We start from the raw sequence: 13,539 nt of genomic DNA on the forward strand, positions 1-13,539 counted from the left end.
CAACACTTACTTTGCTTTTGTTCCATTTTAATTCCAGGGAGAGAAGTAAAGCTTAGTGATTGAGAGTGTGAGCTGCAGCATCAACCTGCTTTGGATTCTAATTCTGATTCCATCTTTATTTATGAAGTCTTCAGTGATTTACTAATCCAAGGATCAATTTCCTCATGAGTACAATGGTCCATTATGGGTTTTTGTGAAGGTTAAATGAGGTATATATGTTAAGAACTCAGCATATTGTTTATGCTTAGTCTGTTAGTAAGTGATCAATAAACGTCAACCATGGCTATAATTTTTTAAATCATTAGTACCATGTACTAGCTAGGATTAGGCAGTCTGAGTCCAGAACTCACCCTCCTTTTTTTTTCGGTGAGGAAGATTAGCCCTGAGCTAACATCCACTGCCAATGCTCCTCTTTTTGCTGAGGAAGATTGGCCCTGGGCTAACATCCGTGCCCATCTTCCTCTACTTTATATGGGATGCCACCACAGCATGGCTTCACAAGCGGTGCATTGGCCCGCACCCGGGCTCTGAACCTGCAAACCCTGGGCCGCCGAAGTGGAATGCGCAAATTTACCTGCTATGCCACCAGGACAGCCTCCAGAACTCATGCTCTTAACTCTCATATCATCCTGTTTTATCCTGGAGATGCTCCCCACACCTCCAACCTTTCTTGCTAAATTCTGTAGCCCTTCCAGGATGTTACCACCCACTCAATGGGCTTGATACTATCACTTCCAGAATCAGTCCACAAGTCACTTCCTCTATGAAGCTATTCTTGTATTCTTGCGTGTTCATAATACATCCTGTGCACAGTGCTGTTACAGCCCCACAACAGAATCATCTAGTTGGTGAGACATCTCATTAGCTGCCTGGAGGACAAGAACCAGGTGTTCTGAAAATTTTCTTATGTAGCCCTAGTGGCTAATAGAATGTGTGGCTTTATAAAGCAAACCACTCAATAAATTAATATTTATTATGACTTAGGTCTAATATTTACTATGACTTTTTCATTACTATGTTAGGATAAGATTGAAATGCTTCCTAAAGTAATTTCAATTAAGAAATTAAGCAAAGTGTCCACTAAAGCACAGAACTAGGTAATTTAGAACAAAACTAGTTACAGCTTTAAAAATGGCCTTTACAGATAAGAGGGACCTCTGTCCTGAGTAACCACATCTTGATTTACCCTTAGTACACAGAACTTTTCCTTAAATCCCATTTTTTTGTTTTTGAGGATCCTCCTTCCCTAACCTCTTCTGAAGAAGGGGTAGGTTAGAAATTCCAAGCAATTTCCATTAACTGACAGGACAACAGACTACAAACTGACTAACTGGGACAAGCCTATTACAGCTGACAGCCGTCTACTGGTTCTTTCAGCCCAATAAACGGAGAGACATGTGAGTGTCAGATTTCTTAGAAATCTGAGAAATAGTTTGAAAACAGTCGTTAAACAAATGAAAAGAGGGCTGCCTGGATTTTTCTGTAAACGAAGATTAAAAGCTAAATGAATCTGTTAACAGAGAATAATCAAGAATTTATTCTGCCTTTCCAACTGTTGATGAGCAAAGTTTCTCTTTAGAAAAGTATTCCAGGGGCCGGCTCCATGGCTTAGCGGTTAAGTGCGAGCGCTCCGCTGCTGGCGGCCCGGGTTCGGATCCCGGGCACGCACCGACACACCGCTTCTCTGGCCATGCTGAGGCCGCGTCCCACATGCAGCAACTAGAAGGCTGTGCAACTATGACATACAACTATCTACTGGGGCTTTGGGGGAAAAAAAATAAATAAATAAAAATTAAAAAAAAAAAAAAGAAAAGTATTCCAGCTAATAAAGAAGGAACGACAAAATAACAGTCTTTAACAAGGAATAATCTAAATAATAAGGACTTACATCTATACATTAGAATATCTACAGTCTAATTTTTTCAAAATTAGAATACTGTCACTTGGTAAAGTTGCAATGATAGGGTGACTCTAAGCACTGAGCATCAAAGTGTGTCCATTACAAACAGAGAAACAACCAGACATTATATTAAATTAAATTAAAAATAAAATTCTATTTGACAGAGAGAGAGAATTATAGAATCTCTAACACAATTATAAAGAACAAGATTTAACACTGACTAACTTAAATATCACATCAAAACATGCAAATAAATACAAAAACTTACCATCCCTGTTCATTTTTATACTTGTAAGCAGCCCCAAGAATGTGACATAAGGTGCCTCCAGCTTTGAAATCCATGAAACACTTTGCCTAAAAATGATATAGGTTACACGTGAGAAAAGTAAAAGTTCTGACAAAATTACTCACGTCTGAATTCTAAGTTTTATAAACTCAAAGATATAAACAACTGCTAATTTAATAACCTCCTTAAATATTTTTTAGAACAAATTCAGACATAAAGAAATTTTTCTAAAAGTGTATCAAAAATATTTCTTTTTGAATTCAATTGACATATTACCCTTTAAGTAAACAATCTGTGAAAAACAAGATTTACAAAAGATAAATCAAAATGTTTCAACAAGAAATACTAAGGGACAAAATACTGATATACGGTCGGCCCTCCATATCTGCAGGTTCTGTATCAACAGATTCAACCAACCTCGGATCAAAAGGATGGTTGTGTCTGTACTGAACACGTATAGACTTTTTTTTGTCACTATTCCCTAAACAATGCAGTATAACAACTATTTACACAGCATTTACACTGTATTAGGTATTATAAGTAATCTAGAGATGATTTAAAGTATACGGCAGGATGTGCAGAGGTTATATGCAAATACTATGCCATTTTATATAAGGAAATTGAGGCATCCCCAGATTCTGGTATCCACAGGGGTCCTGGAAGCAATCCCTCACAGATACCAAGGGATGACTGTACTACAAACTCCACTAATAAATTCAAAATTTGATTTTTAAAAAGTACAAAATTCCAGTAACACACAATTTCCGACAATATGATCTTCCTGCAGAATAAGAAATACTAGTATACGTTAGACTTTTTTTTTCCAGTTTATGTTCCTGACTTTAAATTACAGAAAAGTTATTACTAAACTCTTGTTATAATATTTTAATGACCACTGAAATACGCTGTAACTATAAGTATATGTAAACTTATAGCTAAAATCTGCGCAACAATTTAAAAGAGATTTGCACTTTATGGATTATAAAAGTATAGTTCAAATAAATCAAATGCTGAATCACTTCCACACAATGGAAGTAAAAACTTAACATAAATTGATCACCAAATAGGTTAATAAGATGAAGTGTTAGAAATACACCATACCTTTTTTTCTTTGAAAACTATTACAAAATAATATAATGAAAAGAACTACATGGTATCAAATATCAAGAAAAGAGATAGAGGGCCGGCCCTGTGGCTTAGCAGTTAAGTGCACGCGCTCCGCTGCTGGCGGCCCGGGTTCGGATCCCGGGCGTGCACCGACGCACCGCTTCTCTGGCCATGCTGAGGCCGCGTCCCACATACAGCAACTAGAAGGCTGTGCAACTATGACATACAACTATCTACTGGGGCTTTGGGGAAAAATAATTAATTAATTAATTAATTAATTAAATTAAAAAAAAGAAAAGAGAGAAAACAGAATGGTGGTTGCTAGGGGCTGGGGAGAGGGAGGAATGGTGAGTTACTGTTTAATGGGTACAGAGTTTTAGTTTGGGAAAAAGAAAAAGTTCTGGAGGTGGATAGTAATAATGGTTGCACAACAATGTGAATGTCCTTAATGCCACTGAACTGTACACTTAAAAATGATTAAAATGGTAAATTTTATGTTTATTTACTACAATGAAAAATAAATAAAATTTTTAAAAATTAAAAATATTAAGAAGTTATTAAGATGAGCTCTTTCAAATTAACCTGACAAGCAAGCCCTCCAAGTCAATATGGTTATCCTGTCACTTTTTAAATGCATGGGATTCTGAGTTCCTAATTTTTTGCCCAACTCTATTCCCAGTACATCCCAAATGGTGCACTAGATACTCCTAAAGAAATACATCTGAGTGCAATTCTTATCACTGATAACTTGTTATTTATCTAAGCAAACGCACAAGTCATTACAATTTTGTACTGCTAGCATCTTAAATTAGAATAATGTACTAGGCAGGTACCTACTAGAGTAGAATGAGACTTAGTTCTCCTACTAAGCCTTCCCTGAACCCCCAGAGACTGGGTTAAAATGTTCTAATCACACATGCAAACCACCTAGACCATAACACTGAAATGACTAGTTTATAGATTTAACTGTAATATGAATTCCTTGAGGACAGGAACAGTGTCTTATTCAAATCTTTAATACCAATATTCAGCAGAGTGCCTGGCAACCTAGGCAATTTGTAAATATTTTCTCAACAGTTCAACTGCACTAAAATCATTTAAAAATTCAGATCCTTGGGGCCGGCCTGGTGGCGTAGGGGTTAAGTGTGCATGCTCCACTTCGGCGGCCCACGGTTCGCATCGGATCCCAGGCGCGCACTGACGCACCGCCTGTCAAAACATGCTGTAGCGGCGTCCCACATGAAGTAGAGGAAGATGGGCACGGATGTTAGCCCAGGGCCAATCTTCCTCAGCCAAAAAGGAGGAAGATTGGCAGTGGATGTCAACTCAGGGCTAATCTTCCTCGCAAAAAAAAAAAAAAAAAAAAATTTCAGATCCATGCTACTGAGAAATACATATTGAGCAGGCCAGAACAATAACACATCTATACATGTAATTTAAGGTTAAAGTCACTTAGTCAATTTCTCAACAGATATTAAATTTGAGAAATTAAACCATCAGATATATCCTTAAGGCAGACAGAATAACTCCTATCAAGCACTAAAGGGACAAGTAATGAATGAAGAAGTAGAAAACTGAGATCTTCAATTTCCCAATGGTAAGATCTGAATAAAAGGAAAGAAGGAGACTCATTAACCTGTCAAGGCCACTAGAGTTCCAGTAATAAAATGCAACAAGAAAAACATCCTTAACGATGTGACAGAAAAAAAGGGGGGGGGGCATTCATCACATATCAAGGATTCTTAGAGCTTGCATGGAAACAGATTTGGAATTCTGGTCCTCATGACAAGCTCAATATCAGAATCACCCAGATAAAAAAGCAGTAGACCAGAGTCAGGGGATGGAAAGCTGCAGGCAGAGACAAGACACTTCTCAGGGACACACCCCAGGCCCTGACTGTGTTTCCCCACTCAAGCCTCATCTCAGTCACCCCATCCTGAAGAGGCCTTGCTCTAACTGACGCTGGATGTGGTTCAAATACAAGTGCTCATGTTTTTAAACATTCTCTAAAGGAGAAGCACAGGTTGTTAAGAGTAAATTTCTCTTGATCAGTATTAAAAAACCCAAATAGGGTAGCAAAACTTGAGCTTTCCAGGGCCAGCAAGATCCTGCCTTGTGTGAATTATCTCAGCAGCTGCAAACCCCAATTAGAGACTCTGGGGGTCAGGGACAGCTCTAAACGGCTGCTTCTATTCCCAGTTGTGTGATAAGTTCTTCTATCTCTGGCTAAATTGGAAATTTAATCTAATCTTATTCTGGATGTATATAAGTGGTGTCATCTTACCTATTTATAGCCCACCTAAAATTCTGCTGAGCTGAATGAAACCTAGAAAAGATAAATCTAACTGCAGTACTTAAAAGCGCTTTAAGTTTGCATCATAGTGTCCTTATTTCTTTATTTCTTTGACTTATTCATTAAAGACAAGGTAGTGTTAACAATTGGTTTTCACTCCTTGTACGTTTGTGTGGGTACCGTATACACGTTTATAATGCCGTGTTTTGGTCTATTAATCAATAAATGACTATGCCAGAAAGTGGATGTGAGGAAGTGAATGAAGGGGCAGAAACTGAGTATGTCCAAGAAACCAAGAGAGTTCAAAGGAAATCATAAAGCCATCTTCACCCTTTGAGAAGAGTTATGGGAAAAAAAACACATCACTTAGACTTCAGAAGCCTCACAAAGTTTGATGACAGTCAAATATTCCCTAAGTTTCTTTGTGTATTTTAACCACTTTGGAGTTAAAATAGTGCTTTCTAGAAATATTTCCCAATTTTATTAATAGGAGAAATTAACCATCTTATAATTAACACCTCTAACCATAAGTAATCATTGCTCTAGTATTCTTACCCTTGGGGAGAATAAAAAGTATTATCATTGCTACCAATTACTGAGAATTTACTGTGAAGCACTTTACATACATTACCTCATTTACTCCTCACAACAATTCTACAAAGTTGACTCTCCTCACCCCACTTTACAGATGAAAAAGTGTTGCTGGCTCCAGCAACACAGCAGACTAAATAACCAGAAAACTCTACCACTACAAATATATGTTAGATAAAATATAACAGACATTATTTTAAATGTGTAGCTGAACGTCTAGAAAGAAAGCAAATCCCCACGTGCAAAAAAAAAAACCCAAGTCAAAATGGTAATCTTGTGGGCCGGCCCCGTGGCTTAGCGGTTAAGTGCTCACGCTCCACTGCTGGCGGACCGGGTTCGGATCCCAGGCACGCACCAACGCACCGTTTCTCCAGGCATGCTGAGGCCGCGTCCCACATACAGCAACTAGAAGGATGTGCAACTATGATGTACAACTATCTGCTGGGGCTTTGGGGGAAAAAAATACATAAATAAAATTAAAAAAAAAAATGGTAATCTTGTGAGGTAAAAAAATATGACTATAGAATCTAATGAGGGTGGGTATAATAAGGAGATTAAATAGGCAAGTAATATCAACCTTGATAACCTCAAGGCTAGAGTTTTACTGTCTATGCAAGGATGGGACATAAGACAGAGGACCTAAGCAAGGTAGGATGTTAGAACTAAGACAATCACCCACCACCCAAAAATTTTATAAAGCCATGGGTATCAACAGGTTGCATCACCAGGGAAAGGATGAACTAGAAAAAATATCCACCAGCCACTAAGGAGGAAAACAAGCTTCTATCTCAAGATAATGTGAATCTGAAACTTACACTAACCACTTAGTCTAGGAACCCCATGCCAAATTAACATAAGACTTGGTCCTAAATTTGGCAGGTCCTCTGAAGTGCTTTAAAGAGCAAATTCTCAACCTAGGCCAACAGGATTCCCAGATAAAGTTCCACTGAAGGAGAGGTGACAGGCCAAAATTCAAACACACAAAGAAACAAAACACAATTAAGTATTTTCACATCAACAGACAAAACAAACAACAAGATTAGAATCCTAACAGTTTCAGATAATAGAAAAAATATGATAAGGCTTCTAAAATTAGAATATATAAAATGATTACAAACACTACAAAGAGAGAAAGATTTGAAAAATACATACATATAACTCCTAGAACAAATAACATCCAATGAAAGTAAAAGTACAATTGTCAGGATATACGGGAGATTAGACAACTAGACAGAGAAGAATAAAAGTTAAAATTTCTTAGAAACTGTAAAGGATATAAATCCTCAGCTTCAAGAAACATATCAGTTCTGAGGAATATATTAGAAATATCTAAAATAACCTTCACTTAGACACACTACACCACACTGGTGGTCTAGTGGTTAAGATATAGCACTCTCATCACTGCAGCCCGAGTTTCATTTCCCCGTCAGGGAACCACACCACCTGTCTGTCAGCTGTCATACTGTGGTAACTGTGTGTTGCTGTGATGCTAGAAGCTATGTCATTGGTATTTCAAATACCAGCAGGGTCACCCATGGTGGACAGGTTTCAGCGAAGCTTCCAGACTAACACAGACTACGAAGAAGGACCTGGCCAATCACTTCCGAGAAAACTGGCCATGAAAACCCTGTGAATAGCAGTAGAGCATTGTCTGATATAGCACTGAAAGTGAGAGGATGGCGCAAAAAACAAAAACAAAAACCAGGCAGGGTTTCATTCTGCTGTTCACAGGGTGGCTAGCAGTTGAAATCAACTCAATGGCACTAACGACAAAACAGACACACTATATAGTACAACTGCATAGCAGCAAAAACAAAGAGATCTTAAAAGCAACCAGAAAAAAAAAGAGTACTTAAAAAACCCAACAACTATACTGATAAAATTTCTCAACATCAGTAATCTCAGTAAGTTAAAAAGAATATTAAAACATGTTCTTAGGTCAGCCCCAGTGGTCTAGCGGTTAAGTTTGGCATGCTCCGCTTCAGTCGCCCGGGTTCAGTTCCCAGGCACAGAACTACACCACTTGTCTATCAGTGGCCACACTGTGACAGCGGCCCACATACAAAATACAGGAAGACTGGCAACAGATGTTAGCTCAGGGTGAATCTTCCTCAGGAAAAAAAAAAAAAAGATCTTCACTTAATGCAATAAAATTAAAAATTTATAATAAGAAATAACCAATCATTCCAATTGTCTTTTGAAATAATAATGCAAGGACTGACGATGAAATCAAAATAGAAATTAGAAAATGTTTTAAAACTAAAGGATAATGAAAATGTTACATATCAAAATGTATGAACCACAGCTGGAAATGCACATGTTTAAAAGAAAAAAAAAAAAAGAATCCTGACCCCTACCCTCACATAATACACCAAGATCAATTCTGGATGGATTATAGTTATAAATGTGAAAGATAAAACAATAAAGCTTCTAGAAGAAAACACAGTAGAATACATTTATGACTTTAGAGTAGGCAAAGATTTCTTTAAAAGGGCACAAAAAGCATTAACCACAAAGAAAAATTTTTATAAATTAGTCTATGTCAGAGATTGGCAAACTATGGCCCACAGGCCAAATCAAGCCTGCTTCCGTTTTTGTAAACTTAAGTTTTATTGGAATAACGCCATGCTCACTGCCTGTGGCTACTTTCACACAACAACAGCAAAGATGAGAAGTTGCAGCAGAGACCATATATTTACTATCTGGCCTTTTACAGATATTCAAGATAAAAATATTTACTACCTGGCCTTTTACAGAAAAAGTTTACTGATCTCTGCTCTATATTACAATTAAGAACCTCTGTTCATCAAAAGACATCATCATGGGGCTGGCCCGGTAGCATAGCGGTTAAGTGCTCATGCTCTGCTGCGGCAGCCCGAGGATTCCCAGGTTCAGATCCCGGGCGCGCACCAACGCACAGCTTGTCAAGCCATGATGTGGCGGCGTCCCATATAAAGCAGAGGAAGATGGGCACGGATGTTAGCCCAGGGCCAATCTTCCTCAGCAAAAAGAGGAGGATTGGTGTCAGATGTTAGCTCAGGGCTGATCTTACTCACAAAAAAAAAAAAAAGACATCATCACAAGAGTAAAAAGATAAGCCACTTATCTGCAATCAACATTTCTGACACAGGATTCATATCCAGAATACATAAGAAAAACTCCTTAAAAAAAAAATGAGAAAGATAGATGGCTGAATGAAAAAAAGTGGGCAGGGCCGGCCCCGTGGCTTAGCAGTTAGGTGCGCGTGCTCCACTACTGGCAGCCCGGGTTTGGGTCCCAGGCGCGCACCAACGCACCACTTCTCCGGCCATGCTGAGGCCGCGTCCCACATACAGCAACTAGGAGGATGTGCAACTATGACATACAACTATCTACTGGGGCTTTGGGGGAGAAAAGGAGGAGGATTGGCAATAGATGTTACCTCAGAGCCAGTCTTCCTCAGCAAAAAGAAGAGGATTGACATGGATGTTAGCTCAGGGCTGATCTGCCTCACCAAAAACAAAGTGGGCAAAAGATCTGAATATGCACTTCATAAAGAGAACAGCCAAATGGTCAATAAATATGAAAGGGTGCTCAACTTCATCAGTCATCAGCAACTAAAAAACTAAGCAATATCACCACAAATCCACCAAAAAACTAAAATAAAAAAGAAAACTTCCAAGCATTGGTGAGAAAGTAGAGAATTAGAATCTGTACATTCCTTGTGGGAGTATCGATTGGTACAATCACTCTGTAAAACTGGCAGTATCTACTAAAGCTGAACATGCATACCCTACAACCCAGCAATTACACTCCTAGGAATATAACTAACAGAACTATCTATATTTATTGAAAAATATACACAAAAATATTCATAGCAGCACTACTGAGAATAGCACTAAACTAGAAATTACCCCAGAAGTCCATCAATGTTAGAATAGATAAATAAATTGTGGAATATTCCCATAATGGAATACTATACAGCAAGGGCTGCCAAATTACCAGCAAGCTGCCCATTTTTAAAAATATATTTTTATTTGCACATAGTTACACCTACTCATTTAGGTATTATCTTTGGCTGCTTTTGTGCTACAATAGAGTTGAATAGTTGTGACAGAGTCTCTATGGCCTGCAAGCCTGAAATATTTACCATCTGTCCCTTGAACGGCAATCAGAATGAACAAATTACAACTAAAAGTAATAACATGGAAGAATTTTATAAATGTATGCTTCAAAAATCTAAGTCATGGGCCCGGCCCGGTGGCGTAGCAGTTAAGTTCACGTGCTCTGCTTCAGCGGCCCGGGGTTCACAGGTTCGGATCCCGGGCGAGGACCGACGCACCACTTGTCAAGCCATGCTGTGGCGGTGTCCCATGTAAAGCAGAGAAAGATGGACACGCATGTTAGCCCAGGGCCCACCTTCCTCAGCAAAAAGAGGAGGATTGGCAATGGACGTTAGCTCAGGGCTAATCTTCCTCACAAAAAAAAACAGTAAGTCACGAATGGCAAAGACAGGCTAAACTATTTCAAATTTCAAATTAATTAAAGAGGGCCAGCCCCGTGGCTTAGCGGTTAAGTGCTCGCGCTCCGCTGCTGGCGGACCGGGTTCGGATCCCGGGCGCGCACAGACACACCACTTCTCCGGCCATGCTGAGGCCGTGTCCCACGTACAGCAACCAGAAGGATGTGCAGCTATGACATACAACTATCTACTGGAGCTTTGGGGGAAAAAAATAAATAAATAAAATTAAAAAAAAAAAATTTAATTAAAGGGACAAAACTAAATAAAATGCGTGATCTTGGTTTGGATCTTATAAAGGACATTTTTGAGACAACTGGTGAAACATGAAGACAGATTATATAGTAGGATGGTATTTTATCAATGTTAAATTTCCTCAATTTGACCACTGGATTTGTAAGATAATGTCCTTGTTTTAAGGAGATCCATGCTGCAGTCTCTGAAGTCTCTACAGCTACACCCTCCCTGCTAGACTGGAGCCCATGGACACCAGAACTTCTCAAGAGACTTCAAGAGTGCCATACTATCTCTGTGGTGACTAAGACTGGTGCTTCATCCCCAGAAGTCCTTTTGTTCTTGCTCCTCAGACCTACACACTAAACTTGGCTTTCTCCCTCCCCTATTCCAGAAAGTCCTAAAATTTAGCATGATTTTGGCAAAACAATACCATTCTCAGATACAGATTATAAAATACTCAAAGTTGGAGGCACTATAATGTTCACTGAATCCAAGAGTATTCTAATGTTTCTTTGCCACAGAACTCTTTTAGGAGCAGAAAGCTCAAAAAGAAGTTTATAAGGAAAAACTGTTCAAAGTGAAAAACTTCAAGACAACCAATGCCTCTTAGACCTCCCCGTTTATTCTTGCCCTCCCTCCTCTCACCCACTCAGGTATTCTGTAGGGAACAATCATAAAACCAATGATCAGGTCCAATTCCTTTTTCTGACAGCTGTAAGCTTCTTATTAACTTCCTTTTCTCTAAAACTTAGGGCACAGCATGGTTTATCGAATCAAATGAAGAAAACAAATCATTGACCTGACAGTCCTCCAACTCCCACTCTTTCCATTACACCCAACTGAGCAAGTGCATGAGAATCCCTGTGATGAGGTCAGTCACACTTACTAGGTAGAAATTCCAAAGTGCAAAGAGACATAGCCTATGGACTGTGACTCATCTAAAATGTCCCAAAATGGTACTACCCGGTTCAATCACACCACCACGTTTGTTAGAACTAGCTTTGACAACAAATTTTATCCTCTCAAAGTATTTCTATGTATTTCACCAAACATATATATAAAAATCTGATATAAATCACTGTGACAATTTGAAAATAAATCCTCCAAAATTTAATGCTAGTCTACTGAAAATAGAAGTATCCATCTCCTCCATGTATCTCCTTTTGAGGAGTAATAATCATTTCACTAAGTTCCGACAGTTGCTTTAAAATTAGTCAGTACTGTGCTTTACAGTTTTGTAGGTATTTTAAGAAAAGGTCAATCTCACCAAGTAAATATGGTTCAGTTCTCTAGCTTATTTCATTAACAGCCTTCCACTCTTCCTGTCTGACACAGTTACCAACATCACAGCAAAGGTGGGTCAATCAATAAATACATACTAAACACTGGCAGTGAGTGAGAAGGTAAAGCAAGTCTTATCAGTATTCAATTGATAAAATCTGGCTTCAATTCAAAGGGCACTACAACATTTTGTTAGTCCTCAGGTTCAGTCACTACAGCTGTTGCTTACATAAAATACACTGTCGCTCAGACATGAACTGAGGAGAGACAGAAGACAGCTCTTTGGAGCCTTCCTTAAGAGCTGGAGATGATGGCAAACTAGTATAATAAATGTTTAAGTCGTATGTCTGCCTTACATCTACATTTTTACTTTTACTAAGAAAACTTTTACTAGGACAAGCCAGCAATCTATTTCCCATGTCCTTAAATAGTACATACTACTTCTAATTTCTCAAAGAGCTTTCATTATCACACATTGTGATTCTCACAACTATGCCACGGGATCAGTAGGGCAAGAAACACTTTCCCAGAAATGGTGGGATAGGTCAAAGTGCCTTCCAACAAGATCACAGAGTGCTAGGACACAGCTATTTAACTCCTAAGCCCAGGGCTCTTTCTGTAACAACTGGTTCCAGAAACTGATTGGAGGTGATTCAGTATGCTACAGTATTTCAATTTAAGAAATGAATGAGGGCCAGCCCCGTGGCCCTACTGGGGCTTTGGGGGGAAAAAATAAATGAATAAAATGTTTATTTTTTAATTAATTTATTTATTTATTTATTTTTTGTGAGGAAGATCAGCTCTGAGCTAGCAGTCATGCTAATCCTCCTCTTTTTGCTGAGGAAGATGGGCTCTAAGCTAACATCTATTGCCGATCCTCCTCCTTTTGTTTTCCCCAAAGCCCCAGGAGATAGTTGTATGTCATAGCTGCACATCCTTCTAGTCGCTGTATGTGGGACGCGGCCTCAGCATGGCCGGAGAAGCGGTGCGTCGGTGCGCGCCTGGGATCCGAACCCGGGCCACCAGCAGCGGAGCACGTGCACTTAACTGCTAAGCCACAGGGCCGGCCCAATAAATAAAATCTTTAAAAAAAATAAATAAATAAGAAATGAATGAGCTTTACTTTAGGTAAAATCAACTGCTTTTAAACTCTATTGAGACTTTGAATTGAAGTCAGATTAAAGAGACCCATGTTTCATCTCTGATCTCCAAAACCTAAAATGATGCTTTAAAAAAAAGTTTTAGGAATTATGCTAGGCTAAGTATCCAGACCAACCCTCTAGCTGCAAAAAAAATCTAAAAATGCTGGATAAAACACACAAAATATCCTCTAACAAAAGTAAAAG

At 38.8% G+C, this 13,539-nt stretch overlaps 1 protein-coding gene across 2 annotated transcripts in view; it reads right to left on the reverse strand.

The window, feature by feature from the left end:
- Positions 1-13,539, reverse strand: part of SMARCC1 (SWI/SNF related, matrix associated, actin dependent regulator of chromatin subfamily c member 1) — a 177,264-nt gene that overhangs the window by 145,386 nt on the left and 18,339 nt on the right. For both annotated transcript variants that reach the window (XM_058557364.1, XM_058557354.1), the window contains exon 3: positions 2,169-2,254. In XM_058557364.1, the coding sequence (XP_058413347.1) occupies positions 2,169-2,254 (86 nt within the window). The remainder of the gene's footprint in view (positions 1-2,168; positions 2,255-13,539) is intronic.

The sequence above is a fragment of the Diceros bicornis genome, chromosome 2 (assembly GCF_020826845.1).
Source record: "Diceros bicornis minor isolate mBicDic1 chromosome 2, mDicBic1.mat.cur, whole genome shotgun sequence".
In the NCBI taxonomy this organism is placed as follows: domain Eukaryota; kingdom Metazoa; phylum Chordata; class Mammalia; order Perissodactyla; family Rhinocerotidae; genus Diceros; species Diceros bicornis.